Source organism: Euleptes europaea, chromosome 7, assembly GCF_029931775.1.
Source record: "Euleptes europaea isolate rEulEur1 chromosome 7, rEulEur1.hap1, whole genome shotgun sequence".
In the NCBI taxonomy this organism is placed as follows: Eukaryota; Metazoa; Chordata; class Lepidosauria; order Squamata; family Sphaerodactylidae; genus Euleptes; species Euleptes europaea.
The window spans coordinates 33,832,264-33,845,153 of NC_079318.1; the positions used below are offsets into that span (position 1 = coordinate 33,832,264).

At 41.4% G+C, this 12,890-nt stretch overlaps 1 protein-coding gene across 2 annotated transcripts in view; it reads left to right on the plus strand.

Moving 5' to 3' along the window:
- The window catches only part of FEZ2 (fasciculation and elongation protein zeta 2), a 34,443-nt gene extending 28,046 nt beyond the window's left edge, over window positions 1-6,397 (plus strand). The window contains exons 7-9 of one of the 2 annotated variants that reach the window (XM_056852612.1): window positions 2,359-2,424; window positions 5,710-5,738; window positions 6,255-6,395. In XM_056852612.1, the coding sequence (XP_056708590.1) occupies window positions 2,359-2,424; window positions 5,710-5,720 (77 nt within the window). In that variant the 3' untranslated portion in view covers window positions 5,721-5,738; window positions 6,255-6,395. Of the gene's footprint in view, window positions 1-2,358; window positions 2,425-5,709; window positions 5,739-6,254 lie in introns of both variants that reach the window. The other variant, XM_056852611.1, reaches the window with a different exon arrangement.
- The last annotated feature ends 6,493 nt before the right edge of the window (window positions 6,398-12,890 follow it).

The following is a 12,890-nucleotide window of genomic DNA, read 5'->3' on the forward strand; positions in this document are numbered from 1 at the left end:
TTCGCCGTTCCCAAAAGTGTCAGAGGATGCCTCTGTGTGAAGAGTTAACAATGTTGTTTTCCACCGACTAGCTGAAACTTGATCCCTGTCTCAGTAACAGACTTCCTGACTCTCGGTGCTAACACTGTAGTGAGGCAGACCACAGACAATTTATTTAGAGCACTAGATTCTCTCAGCTGTTAAGGCCTGAAGGTTTGAATGCAAATGATAAATAGAACGGCCAAGAGTTGTTGCATGGGGCTGTGTCCTTTTCAATAGATGAGCACATTGTTTCTCTCTTCTGTATGGCTGTATCTATCTGGTTACTCTAACAAATATAAACTTGGAAAACTATTTGCGGACGAAAGCCCTTCGACCACAAGATAGGTTGCCAAATTTTGGGTTACTGAGATTAAAGTACGTAGTAAATTAAAAAGCAAAGATGCAGATAAAGTTGAGCTTAAACTACTGGATGTCAAAAAGTGGAGAAACCTGATGGCTGATTTGTTTATAGGAAAGAGATAATTGTCAAATTACTATGCGGTAATCTGATTTTAGTTTTGATAAGTTTTTATATCCTATTTTATTTGAATATCCTATTTTATTTGAAATGCTGTATGATTGTTATATATAGTGTGTATTTATTGGTCTTTGACTGCAAATAAAATTCAATTCAATAATCTCTCTCCTTTTGTAAACCAAACTGAAGGAAAACAGTCAGATTTAAGCCCATTTATGTGGATAATTTGGGCAGTACCTCAGTTGTAAATATTCTTCCTGCGATAGAAAAGTTTATTTCTTATATCTTTTGTGCAGCCTTGAAGAAAGAGTTCTTTAAAAAAAAATGTTTACATACAGCATATATAAAATTTATGAATAGTATTATTTATAATAGGTCCAACTTTAAAAAAATAGTGTATGGTAGTTTAGGTGTTTGGAACTGTGCCCTTTTGCCTGTATCAAATAGTAAGCATCTGTAGTCTGTAGACTGCACAGCATACAATTGTACAGGCTTGGTCTGTCAAAGTAATTCTTACAGTCAAAAGGTTTAATTATATTTGAGGTTCTGGAATTACTTCACAAACCAGTTCAAAAGCTCATGCTTTTGGCCTACTTCTCAGATTTTGCAAATTCTTGAGCACGATTTTGGCATTCTTAAGACCACACAAGTGCTTCTGACCCTTTGAGTAGTTTCCCAAATGCAGTCTTCTCTTGGAAACCAGACTCTTGCATAGTCTGAAGTTCTTAGGGCTCTTGCAGCGGGATGAGCGCTCCATAGGCGTGAAATAAAACCCTGTAGGCATGAATGTCTTTCACATTCCTGGAGTTCTTACTTGTAATAACTGCCACCGGCTCTCAAGAAACTGGAGCGAATCATGGTTACAAAATGTTTTGTGCATGTATGACAGGCTTAGTGTTGCTGACATAAACAGAACTTCCTTTTTTCTGCATAAAGGTAGTAAATGGTTAATTGCAAACATTGATCTGAATCTTCCCTTCAGCGATGACCTGTTAATTTTTGTTTGGACTTATTTGGGAATTTATTCCCACACGCTACATCTTCCCATACTCTGCAAGCTGTTAACACTACAGAAAACATGTGTAGTACTTATCAGACCTTATTTATAGAAGCAACATTGTTAGTAAACAACTCTGTTAAAATCTGTCCCAATGGCGATCAAGTGCCTTTGGCCTTTCTAGACTTCAGGTATTCAGTTTCTAAGCATGTATTTTTAATCAGTGTACATCTTGTACAGTGTTTTGGTGAGAATTTATTTGCTGTCCTACCTGCTCACTAAGTAGTCACAGACCCAACGCAAGAGTTCCTGGTAATCCTCCAGGGTTCCCCTGTTCAAAGTATTTTTTGTCAGGTAGTACCAAGAAGGTTCTGACTTCTCTTGCCCCCACCCCTTGCTCCAATATCACTGCATTCCACCTTTCTCCACCAAATAGTTTGGGGGATTTGGGATGGGGGCAAGTAGAGTAAATAAGGGAAACTGAGTCACACGTGAAGGAGCTCTCCTATCCCAGTTTTTTGTTCATAAATTTCTCAGACTTTCCCTTTTCGTACGACAGTGCATGACTGATCTCATAACACCTCTCTGTGACTGCTTTAGGTATTACACCTTTTAGGTGGTATAATGGTAAAATATACAGACGGTCTGTATTTTTTGAGAGGGGAGTTATTTGCCTGCAGGAAGCAGAAAGTATTTTACCAGTGCAGCGTACAATCAGTATTTTCATCCAGAGGTTTATTCTGTTGGAAGGGTACGTGCGGACAATGTTTAGTTCAGCATGGTTTCTGATAAATGGCTAAATTAAGAGTAATGATATAAACTACCGCTTCTTCCACTGACTGTAATCCCCCACATTTGACAGTTCTTCATGCCATGAAAGAAGATAGTGAGAAAGTGCCAAGCTTATTAACAGACTACATCTTGAAGGGTGAGTATGCCTACTGCCAGCCATGAGGTGGATTTTAAAGCTGTTACTATGTAGAGTATGAATTGTGTTCTTCTGACAGTATAATGAGTTTAGCAGCACTGACTTTTTCTTTTAAATCCTCTGACACTGGCATTTTACATGAAAAGGCGGCTCCAAGCATGTTGCTCTATAAATAGCATAGTGAAATAGTAATTTCTTGATGACACTATTGGGCAGTAAAACAAATATAGAGCATTATATAGTATCAGTACTAAAATACTTGGCTTCATTTATGAAAGCAAATAGTTCATTCCCAATGAAAGATGTAGGATTTTAAGAATGCTTAACATTAAAGAGTTTAACATCTCACCATATGGGTTAGCATAAACTTTCCATCAGAGGAATGAAACTTCCTTTCTTTACTTGTCCTGCTGCAGTCTGCTGATCTCCACAAAATGCTGTTCCTAGGGGAACAGGGGACCCTGAGGAATGACACGGGGGGGGGGGGGTCTGCAGCAGGAAATCAGTAGAAATTGCCAATTTAGTCTGGATCCAACCCTGTTATCTGTAACTCGCAATGTAAAGTCAATATATCCAGTGCATTTTATCCCATCCGTCCTCTAAGGAGCTTAGGGGGCAGCATTCGTAGTTATCTCTTACCCATTTTAAAATATTGTCGTTTGGGTTCTGGGCTAAGGATTTGAAACATCGAGTCCTCAGCATAGCTGTTATTCAAAGGGACCTCTTCAACCACCCTGACTCTTGGTTGCTGTTCATTCTAGATGCATGGTGTAAAAAGCCAGTTGCCTGTGTTTCAGGACTGATTCAAAGTTGAGGTTTCAGGACTGATTCAAAGTTGCGGCTTAAGCTTTGGAATACCAACTAAATCCAAGGTGTTGTAAACTGATTTATAGAGAACATTTTGTGTTCTACTTGATTATTCAGATGATTCTGTCGTTAGAAAGCAAGGGAAACAAATATAGTGCTATTGATTCGTGCAGTGCCAAATGGCAAGGGAGTAATTTGTGACGGTTTATTAAGGGCATGCGGTTTACGTGGGCTATCTGAAGGGTATGCAGACTTCCACAGGCTAGGGAAATCTGAAGCTCCAAGAACTGGATTGGTTAGTTGGCTGGCTCTTGGCAGTAGATGCTTAGTGATCCATATTTTAATAACCTTTATATGGCTCTGCCCTTAAAGTCAACATGGAAACTCCAGTTGGTACAAAACACCACGGTGTAGTTACTGTCAGGTGCTAGGCAGAGTGTGAATGCCACATTCATTCTGCAGTCACTCTGTTGGTTACCAATCAGTGACTAGGCTCTGTTCAAGGTGCTGGTTACCTACAAAGCCGTTAATTGCCTTCGACCCGCATACCTGCAGGACTGTCTCTCCTGCTGTCCTCTGCCATGACAATTTCACTGATCTGAGCAAAGCCTTCTGAAGGTGCCGCCCTGCAAGTGGGTGGGATCCAGAGCTGCCCATTCACATGCGTTCTTTGTGGCAGCTCCCACTTTGTGGAACAGACTGGCCAAGGAGGTCAGTAAGGCTACAACGCTTCCATCATTCCACAGAATGTGCAAAATAGGAATGTTCAGAACAGCGTTTTATAGAACTGTGTAATAGTGTGGAATGGCCAAGGCAGGCGCCTGTATAACAGAATAAGCCTTTAGTCCACTGCAATGATGATTCCAGGTATCATCTTGCTTTTACTGAAATTGTATTATCTTTGCAATTCCACCATACCTTGCCTAGGCAGTTGCGGTTCTCATTGCCTACTAATTCTGTAATTGCATTGCTCATTAGATGTCTTATGCTGTATGATTGCATGTTTTACGCTGCAATCTGCTTTGAGTCTTGGCGAGAAAGGTGGGCTATAAAAAAGTAAATAGACCTATGGAAGTAACTTATTTTCCCACCGTCACAGTGTGAATTGGAAAGAAGAGTTCAGAAATAGCTCTTGCTTGGTGCTTGTGTGTCCCTGTGTGCGGCTGCAGAAAGGAATAAGAGGGGATCCTTATTCTTGTACTGCCGCTGCGTAGGCCCTAACATGCAGCAGCAGGTTATATGCACGTGACTGCGTGCAAGGATTTCTTTACATTCTTCTGTAAAACAGATAATCGGTGCTAGGTTGGAGACTCCTAGATGGCAAGGTAAAGCTAGGAGGGTCTTTGAAATCTAATAAGCTTAAGAAACAAGAAATCAACAGCTTTGCTGGTTATTGCCTGGGGGGAAAGTGGGGTGTTAATTGGATCCACACACTTACTCAGAATTTCACTCCAGGCATTATTTTAGCACCTTGTGGTGCATCCAGTTCTGCATTTTCAAGCAGTAATTTACCCTAGCAGTGAAGTATTGCCCACACTGTTAAGTGGGAATCTCCACTGAGTTGGCAGTCCGAACACTAAAGAAGTGAAGTATCTTGCTGCTGCTTGAAGACGCAAGTGAGAAGTTTGCACCCTCTTTCCAAGTAGGGCTCGTAAAAAATTGGATGAGTTCCCATCAACAGAGTGATATAAGGCAGCTGAGTTCCTCTCCTGTTCTTTCCATATAGGAATAATACCTTCCAGAGGCTTTATGAAAGATGCCAAAAAGTTTTTGTGACTTTGTCTTCCTGTTTACATGTACGTTTCACAATGTGACTGTCGTGTGAATACTATCAGAATACAGCGAATCGTATAGATTATGTTTATGTAATCTCTTCCAGTCTATTGTTCTTGGGTGCTGTAAAAATGGTGGGTACAAACTGTTCGGTAAGCAGTTTTATTAAGTTGATCACACCTAAGTTCTCAGTGAGCACTTCACTGTGTGGTTTATTTACAGGGAAGGGGTGCATGCAAAGGATGCTGTTATATATGATGGCTTTCTCATAATGGCATTCATAAATTATTGCAACACAATTCCTGGAGGAAATCACCCCTCTCTTGTCACTGAAATGTAGTGTGAGAATACTGTGTGCTGTGAAATATTGGGCAAGGCCCCGCAAACCATGAATAGAAAGAGTTCGCAGACAAGGGATCTGCTCCTTCTCTGCTGGTCCTGGGAGGGGGGCGGGTCAAAGGACCCTCAGGGATAGTGGGATAACAGTCACTTTGATTATTGTAGTAATATTTTGAGTTCCTCTCTCCTTAGCTTTTATGTCATTTTATTCTCATATTTCAAATTAGCAGCAAGGTTAAAGCTTTTGTTTTAAATGTTGGAAGAGACTGACTATTCTAAGATCAGCAAACTGTGATAAGAAAATTTGTGTGTTTTCATTCTTGACACCTAAACCTGACTTCTTCATTTGCTTTTGTGTTGTGCTAGCCTTGGTTTGAAAGCTGGATTGCTCTGAGGTTTGTGTCTTTTAGATGTAGAACAGGAATGAGAAATATGTAAAGGACATGTCTTGACTGCCACGGTATATAATCCATAGGTTGTGCACATCAGGATGGTGTATGTATTGCTTCAGAATCCTTTAAATGTGTGTATAGCACATTCTTTCATTAGTGCTGTACGTAATACCTGAATGTTCTGCAAAAGAGCTAATAAATTTCCTTTAAGGACTTATCTCAGTGTCTAAGACATGTCCTTCTAGTTAACTCATTTCTGTAAGGAATTAGTTGATGGCTCTGTGTGTGTGTGTGTGTGTGTGTGCGCGCGCGCTCCTTCTATGGGTTTTTGTTGTGTGATGGGGAATAAGGTTCATACTCATTATACATACGTGTTACTGTGTTTAAACTTTTAGACTATAGTTATAAGGCTTTTAGTTTGATTAGCTTGTATCTAATGGTATTCTCAGCTGAGCCAAGTCCAATAATGTTAATAGGTATGTACCCTGCTTTTTATTTTATTTATTTATTTATTTGCAGTTCTGTGCCCTACATGAAGAGTGCCGTTTGGGAGAAAAGACAACCATGCTGATTCCTGTGAAGAGGATCGGTTAAAGCCTTTCAGTTTAATTTGGCACCGTGATGACTTCTAATGTCTTTACTACTTTTATTGCCTGCTTGGACTTTTGGATCATGGACTTGGGAGCATGTAGAACTCCTCCGTTCGCTTTTTTCTCCACTTAACCATGAAGTATTCAGACAAAGAACAGAGACTATACAGTTTTACTCACAAACATTTATTTGGCTTTTCAGTACTATTTTTTAAATTATGTGGCATGCAATTATTCTCCACAGCATCTGCCTTGATGGAGGAAGAAGAAACTTTTGTGTAAATAATAGAAGCCTGTCGAGTATAACTGACCGAACTTCAATCAAAACGGTAATAGGTTATTGTGTTAAGAGTGCAAAAGGAATCAAAAGCTGAACCTGTCATGCAAAACTTCCACAGAAGTTCTTCATAGGGCATGTCAATATGGGAACTAGCACTGAGCTTCTTTTTTATTTTTAATCCTCAGCATTAATATAATAGTACCATCAGTATTGTCGTGTGTTTACTAATTCTCATGAACTTTGAAGCCACCTTTAGAAGTAAAAAAAGTGATGTAGAGCATTTGTATCCCTTTCTTGTTGGCTTGCTTAACAAATAATCTACCAGGAAGTTGCACAAGCCCCAACTGAAATGATCGGGACAGGAGATCTTCCCGGAAGATTCTCCTCTGAAGCACTGGCCCATCACCTCAATTTCTTTAAACTTTATTTAAAACTAATTTAGTTGAATGTGGAAATCTTGCTGCTTATTGTGCTTTTTAGTCTACATGTTAAATAAATGTTTGGTCATAGTATAACATTTTATATGCTACAGTACGTTAATGAATACTTTTTACAGACTCATTGTCCTGCGGTTCATTTATATGCAGTACTCTTAGGCCATTTATGCAGGGTCGGTTTTGCTGTTCGCTCAAAGCTGCTTTTTTAAATGCGACCTTTAAAATGATTATTCACAGTCCTGATGTAAGAGAAGTCAAACAAATTCCACCACCGCCCCACTTGCCTGCTCCTTTGTTTGCATGGTCATTAGCAATGGCTGTTTGCATAGCTAAGCCGCAGCTGTGATTCTGGGAAATGCTTCTGGGGATGCGGAGCAAATATAAAAGGTCGCGTTAAAGGGGCTCTTAAGAAATGTGAAGCAGGTGTGCACCGGCTTTGCAGTGACAGCTGGAATGACGGTTCAGCGTGAAATTTTTTTTTAAATATGCGGGGCACTTCAGCCTGGAATGCGCTGCTAATTAGCAAGCATAAACGGCCTTCCCCTTAGTGTTCTCCACCTGGGAACAGGCTTGTTGTTGCTAAGGCTGAGCAACAGCCACAGGGCTACCAGATAGTGGGGCTTCCTTACATTTTCCCTGCCCCAGTCATGTAGTAGCCATCCCTGTCCACATGGAGGGGTACTTTATTTTAACCCATGATTGACAGAGTGCTATACCTATATCTGGAGGTCAGTTAGCAATTTTTAAAAAAATCAAAAGCCAGCCCCCCATGGTGTGGGGAGGCTGAGGCAGCAAAAAAATAGTGCCAAAGTGGACGTTTATTCCTGCATAGAAGCTACCGGACCTTGCTGTGATGGTTCTCAAAATATTGCAGCAAAGCAGGTTTAGGAAAGATCACAGAAAAGATACGAAAACCCATTTGGCAGGTGGGGAACTTTCCAACAGCATTCATCTCAAGGCAAACAAGCTGCCTGTCTTCTGCTACTGATGGAATCTCAAAATTGTTTCATTTGTTATAAAATTGATTTCACGCCCCATAGATGAATGAAAAATCCTTGGAACTTGAAAACCTGGAAGAGATTGACACTTGTAGTGATCAGAATAGGAGAAACGGGTAGATTTTGCTCCAAACCATTCTCCCATTATTATTTTCCTACCCAGAGGGCTGGGTGAAGTGGTAGATTAGGAGGCGAGAGCATTGGAACATCTACTAGGAGCTTATTGTCTTCCAGATAATCCTCCAGGGGACAGTATTTTTATCCTAACAGAACGTGACAGCCAAGGCATAAATACATTTCCATGGAGGAATCAGATCAGCGCTGCCAGGAGGTCACTCACGGACTGCATAGCAAGTCATGTTCTCTCTGCTCTCCATCTTTTTAGAAACGGATATATTGGCAACATTCATGTATATCCATTGATGTAGCTGCTTCAGTAGAACCATGTGAAAAACGAAAACTATTAATAAGTGGAATCTTGTCTAGCATATCATTGGAAGAACATTTTTACTTTGTACAAATTAAATTAATGAAATCTTCAACAGTGTTAACAAAAATCTTGTTTTTCAAAGATTCTAAAAGTGGTAGGAAGAAAGCGCCTTGTTAGCTGAGCAGATCTCCCAAGTAAATGCCAGGTAAATCATCAAGCCTCGGTAAATCATCAAGGAAAGACAATTAACACTACCCAGGAGTGGGTGAAAACTTACCCTTTTTCCTGGAAGCAGAATATTTCCAAGGATTCCATTGACAGAGATTTATAAAATTAGGCACAGGGTGGAGAGAGCTGACAAACAGACATTTTTCTCCCTGTCTCAAAATTACTGGAACTTGAGGGCAACCAGTGAAGCTAATGGGCAGTAGTTTAAGGATGGACAAAAGGAAATACTTCTTTACACAATAAAGGCTCTTCTTATGTTCGTATGATTCTTCAGTATCCAGACAAAGTGACAGAACATCAACCTCTGCAAACTGGAATGTTCTTATAGAGCTTTCTTATAAACATGTTCAATCTCCGATGGGCATATTTACACCCACCAATGAATTTACAAATTATTTGGATGAAGGAATAGAGGGGAGGCTTATTAAATTCGCAGACGATACTAAATTGGGAGGGGTAGGAAATACAGTAGAAGACAGAGCCAGGATACAGGGTGATCTTGACAGGCTGGAGAATTGGGCTAAAATTAATAAAATGCATTTCAACAGAGGTAAATGTAAAGTTCTGCATTTAGGTAGGAAAAATCAAATGCGTAATTATAGGATTGGGGAGACTTGTCTTAGCATAGTGTGTGCGAAAAGGATCTTGGGGTCTTAAGCACTGAACATGAGCCAGCAGTGTGATGCAGTAGCTAAAAAGGCAAATGTGATCTTGGGCTGTATCAACTGAAGTATGGTGTCCAGATTACGCAAAGTGATGGTATCGCTCTGCTCTGGTTAGACCTCACCTAGAGTATTGTGTTCAGTTTTGGGCACCGCAATTTAGGAAGGATGTAGACAAGCTGGAACGTGTCCAGAGAAGGGCAACAAAGATGGTGAGGGGTCTGGAGACCAAGTCCTGTGAGCTAGGTATGTTTAGCCTGAAGAGGGAAAGACTGAGAGGTGATACGATAACCATCAAGTACTTGAAGGGCCGTCACATAGAAGATAGTGCCGAGTTGTTTTCTGTTGCCCCAGAAAGTCAGACTGGAACCAACGGGTCAAAATTAAATCAAAAGAGTTTCATTCTAGACATTAGGAATAATTTTCTAACAGAGCGGTTCCTCAGTGGAACAGGCTTCCTCAGGAGGTGGTAAGCTGTCCTTCCCTGGAGGTTTTTAAGCAGAGTTTAGATGGCCATCTGTCAGCAATGCTGATTCTATGATCTTAGGCAGATCATGAGAGGAAGGGCATCTGGGCATGGAGTAGCGGTCGCTGGGGATGTGGGGGGGAGGTGTGAATTTTCTGCATTGTACAGGGGGTTGGACTAGATGACCCTGGTGGTCCCTTCCAACTCTATGATTCTATTAATCACAAGCTAATTTGCTATATCACAAGGTTCCAGAGGCCTTTTCCAGCCAATAACTCAAGGAGGCTGATATTTCAAGGATCAGATCAGCAATATCTGGTTTTTCTAGCGGTCCCCCATCTCACCCTGGTTAACTCTAATAAATCCACTACCACCAGTACTGGGATCGGGAATGGTGCCAGGTTGGTCCATGGCAGACTGGCCCTTGAAATCTTAAAGGGACATTATTTTCGATGGGTAGAAGACCCAGAGGCCAGGTAATAGAATCATAGAAAATAGTGACCCTTTCAAATTTAATGAGCTGATGTGTTCAGACCAGCTGGGAGCATTAGAAACTAATGGGTGGTAGACTTGGCCTGAATCTGGAGGCCAGGTCTGCCACCATACATAGAAACTAAAACCCAATGTGCCATGGACCATCTGGGGGCCAAGGCACGCTTTCTCTCCTTCCTTCCTTGCTCCCTATTCCTGCTTTTTTGGGGAGGGGGGTCAATCAAATTTATCATTTTAATATCCTTCAGAAAGGGCAAGATATCCATTTTCACTAAATTAGGAGTATTGTACCAATAAAGGGGAAATAGTTCCCAACACAACTTTTGGGACATAATATTCCTGACATTTAATGAAAATGATAAGCATACTCTTCCCCGCTTTCCAATAAGGCATTAGAATGATCAATGTTTGGACTGCGCACCCCTATGACACCATGTTACCAACCTTGCCCATACAACCTTCACCCATTGGACATTTATCAGGTGAAGCCTGGGTGCAGCCACACCACAGCAGCTCCCATGTGAGTATTTGTAACCTACGTACTGGTCAATTTAATCAGCGACAGGCTGAAATTAACTGTCTCAATAAAGCTATCATGGCTTTGGAGATCCTCATCATGGCTGAACACAGTAGCTGCCAAGGAAGTCTCATATTATTTACTTCTGAGCAGGAAATTCTGACCATTCCTGTGGGTATGCCAATCTCACCACAGTAATGCATATCTTTGTACGCTCCAGATCAGTTTACCACAGCTTGCGCTCTAATTTCATGACAGTCGGAAATAGCAGCTAGTTCAGAAAGTAGGTGCCTATGTACTTAGCAACAGTTTGTGATGTACACCTGAGATCGGTGAGAGAGATGGTAAGAACTTTTACACCCCTCTGACTTCAGCAGGATTTAAGCAAATGATTTATAAACTCCAACTGAAATCAACGAGCCTAAGACCATATCTTAACATGTGACACAAATCAGTCACAATACGGCCACATTTAAGCACTTGTAATTCTCATCATGTTCAGTTCTGGTGGTGGTTGGTTGTTTCAACACCTAATGGGTTTTTTTTTGTGTGTGTGTGTGTAATCTTATCAAACCCTGACCTGGATGGCCCAGGCTAGCCTGATCTCGTCAGATCTCAGAAGCTAAGCAGGGTCCGCCCTGGTTAGTATTTCACTGGGAGACCACCAAGGAAAACCAGCGTTGCTGTGCAGAGGAAGGCACTGGCAAACCACCTCTGTTAGTCTCTTGCCATGAAAACCCCAAAAGGGGTCGCCATAAGTTGGCTGCCACTTGACGGTACTTTACACACACTCACACACACACACACACACAATCTTATCAATGTTTTTTATATTCTAAATTGCTTTAACAGCACAGATTCAAGTCTAGTAACACCCTAGAAACCAACAAGAGTTTCACGGAATAAGCTTTCAAGAGTCAAAGCGCCTTCTGTCAACACCAGTAGAGAAGAAATGGAGATTTCTGAGTCCTTTTATTCTAAGAAGGTGGGAGTGGTGGTGTAAAGAGTGCTTGTAAAGGATAGAATCATAGAAACATAGAGTTGGAAGGGACCTCCAGGATCATCTAGTCCAACCCCCTGCACAATGCAGGAAATTCACAACTACCTCCCCACACACACACACACACACACACACATAGTGACTCCTGCTCCATGCCCAGAAGATGGCAAAAAAAAAAAAAAAAACATCCAGGATCCCTGGCCAATCTGGCCTGGAGGAAAATTGCTTCCTGACCCCAAAGTGGTGATCAGCATTACCCTGTGCACGTGAGAAAGGACCACAAGAGCCAAGCACTGATGCAACCCTTCCTGTCCTCCCTCTCATGATCTGCCTAAGCTCACAAAATCAGCATTACTTTCAGATGGCCATCTAGCCTCTGCTTAAAAAACCTCCAAAGTAGGAGAGCCCACCACCTCTAGAGGATGCAAAGGTACAATGCATATTTTAACCAGCTTGATTAGAGCAGAGGGGAAATACTTGGAGGGGGGGCATTTTCCCTACATAACATCTAGTGGTGACTGAATGTCTCATGTTAAACGACCTTTCTGGAAACTGGCCTGAACTGCTGGTGCCGCCATTCCAGAAGGCAGGAACGTACGCTCATTATAAAGCAGGTGAACAAATGAAGCCAAGTGTGAATCATATCGGAGAAAGGCCGACTGAAAAGTAACCAAGGAGAAAAGGCAGTTCGCTGACAGGTTCTGATTGCTAGGAGAATGGAGAAACTGGATGGTGGGAGAGGCCAAACAGGTGACTGTCCTGGGAGATGGTAAAATGGACAACTGTTAGCTAGAACTGGATAGAAAAGCTAACAGAAAGCAAGGCTCAAACAGCTGTTTTATTTAAAGTAGTTAAAACAATGACTTTACTAAAACTCTTAACAATGAGCAGAAGGAAAAAGTGCTAGAAATATTTTCAATTTACTTCTGCCTTTGAAGGAAGACAGACAGTACTGGGGAGCCAGCATGGTGTAGTGGTTAAGAACGGTGGTTTGGAGTGGTGGAGTCTGATCTGGAGAACCGGGTTTGATTCCCCTCTCCTCCACGAGCGGCGGA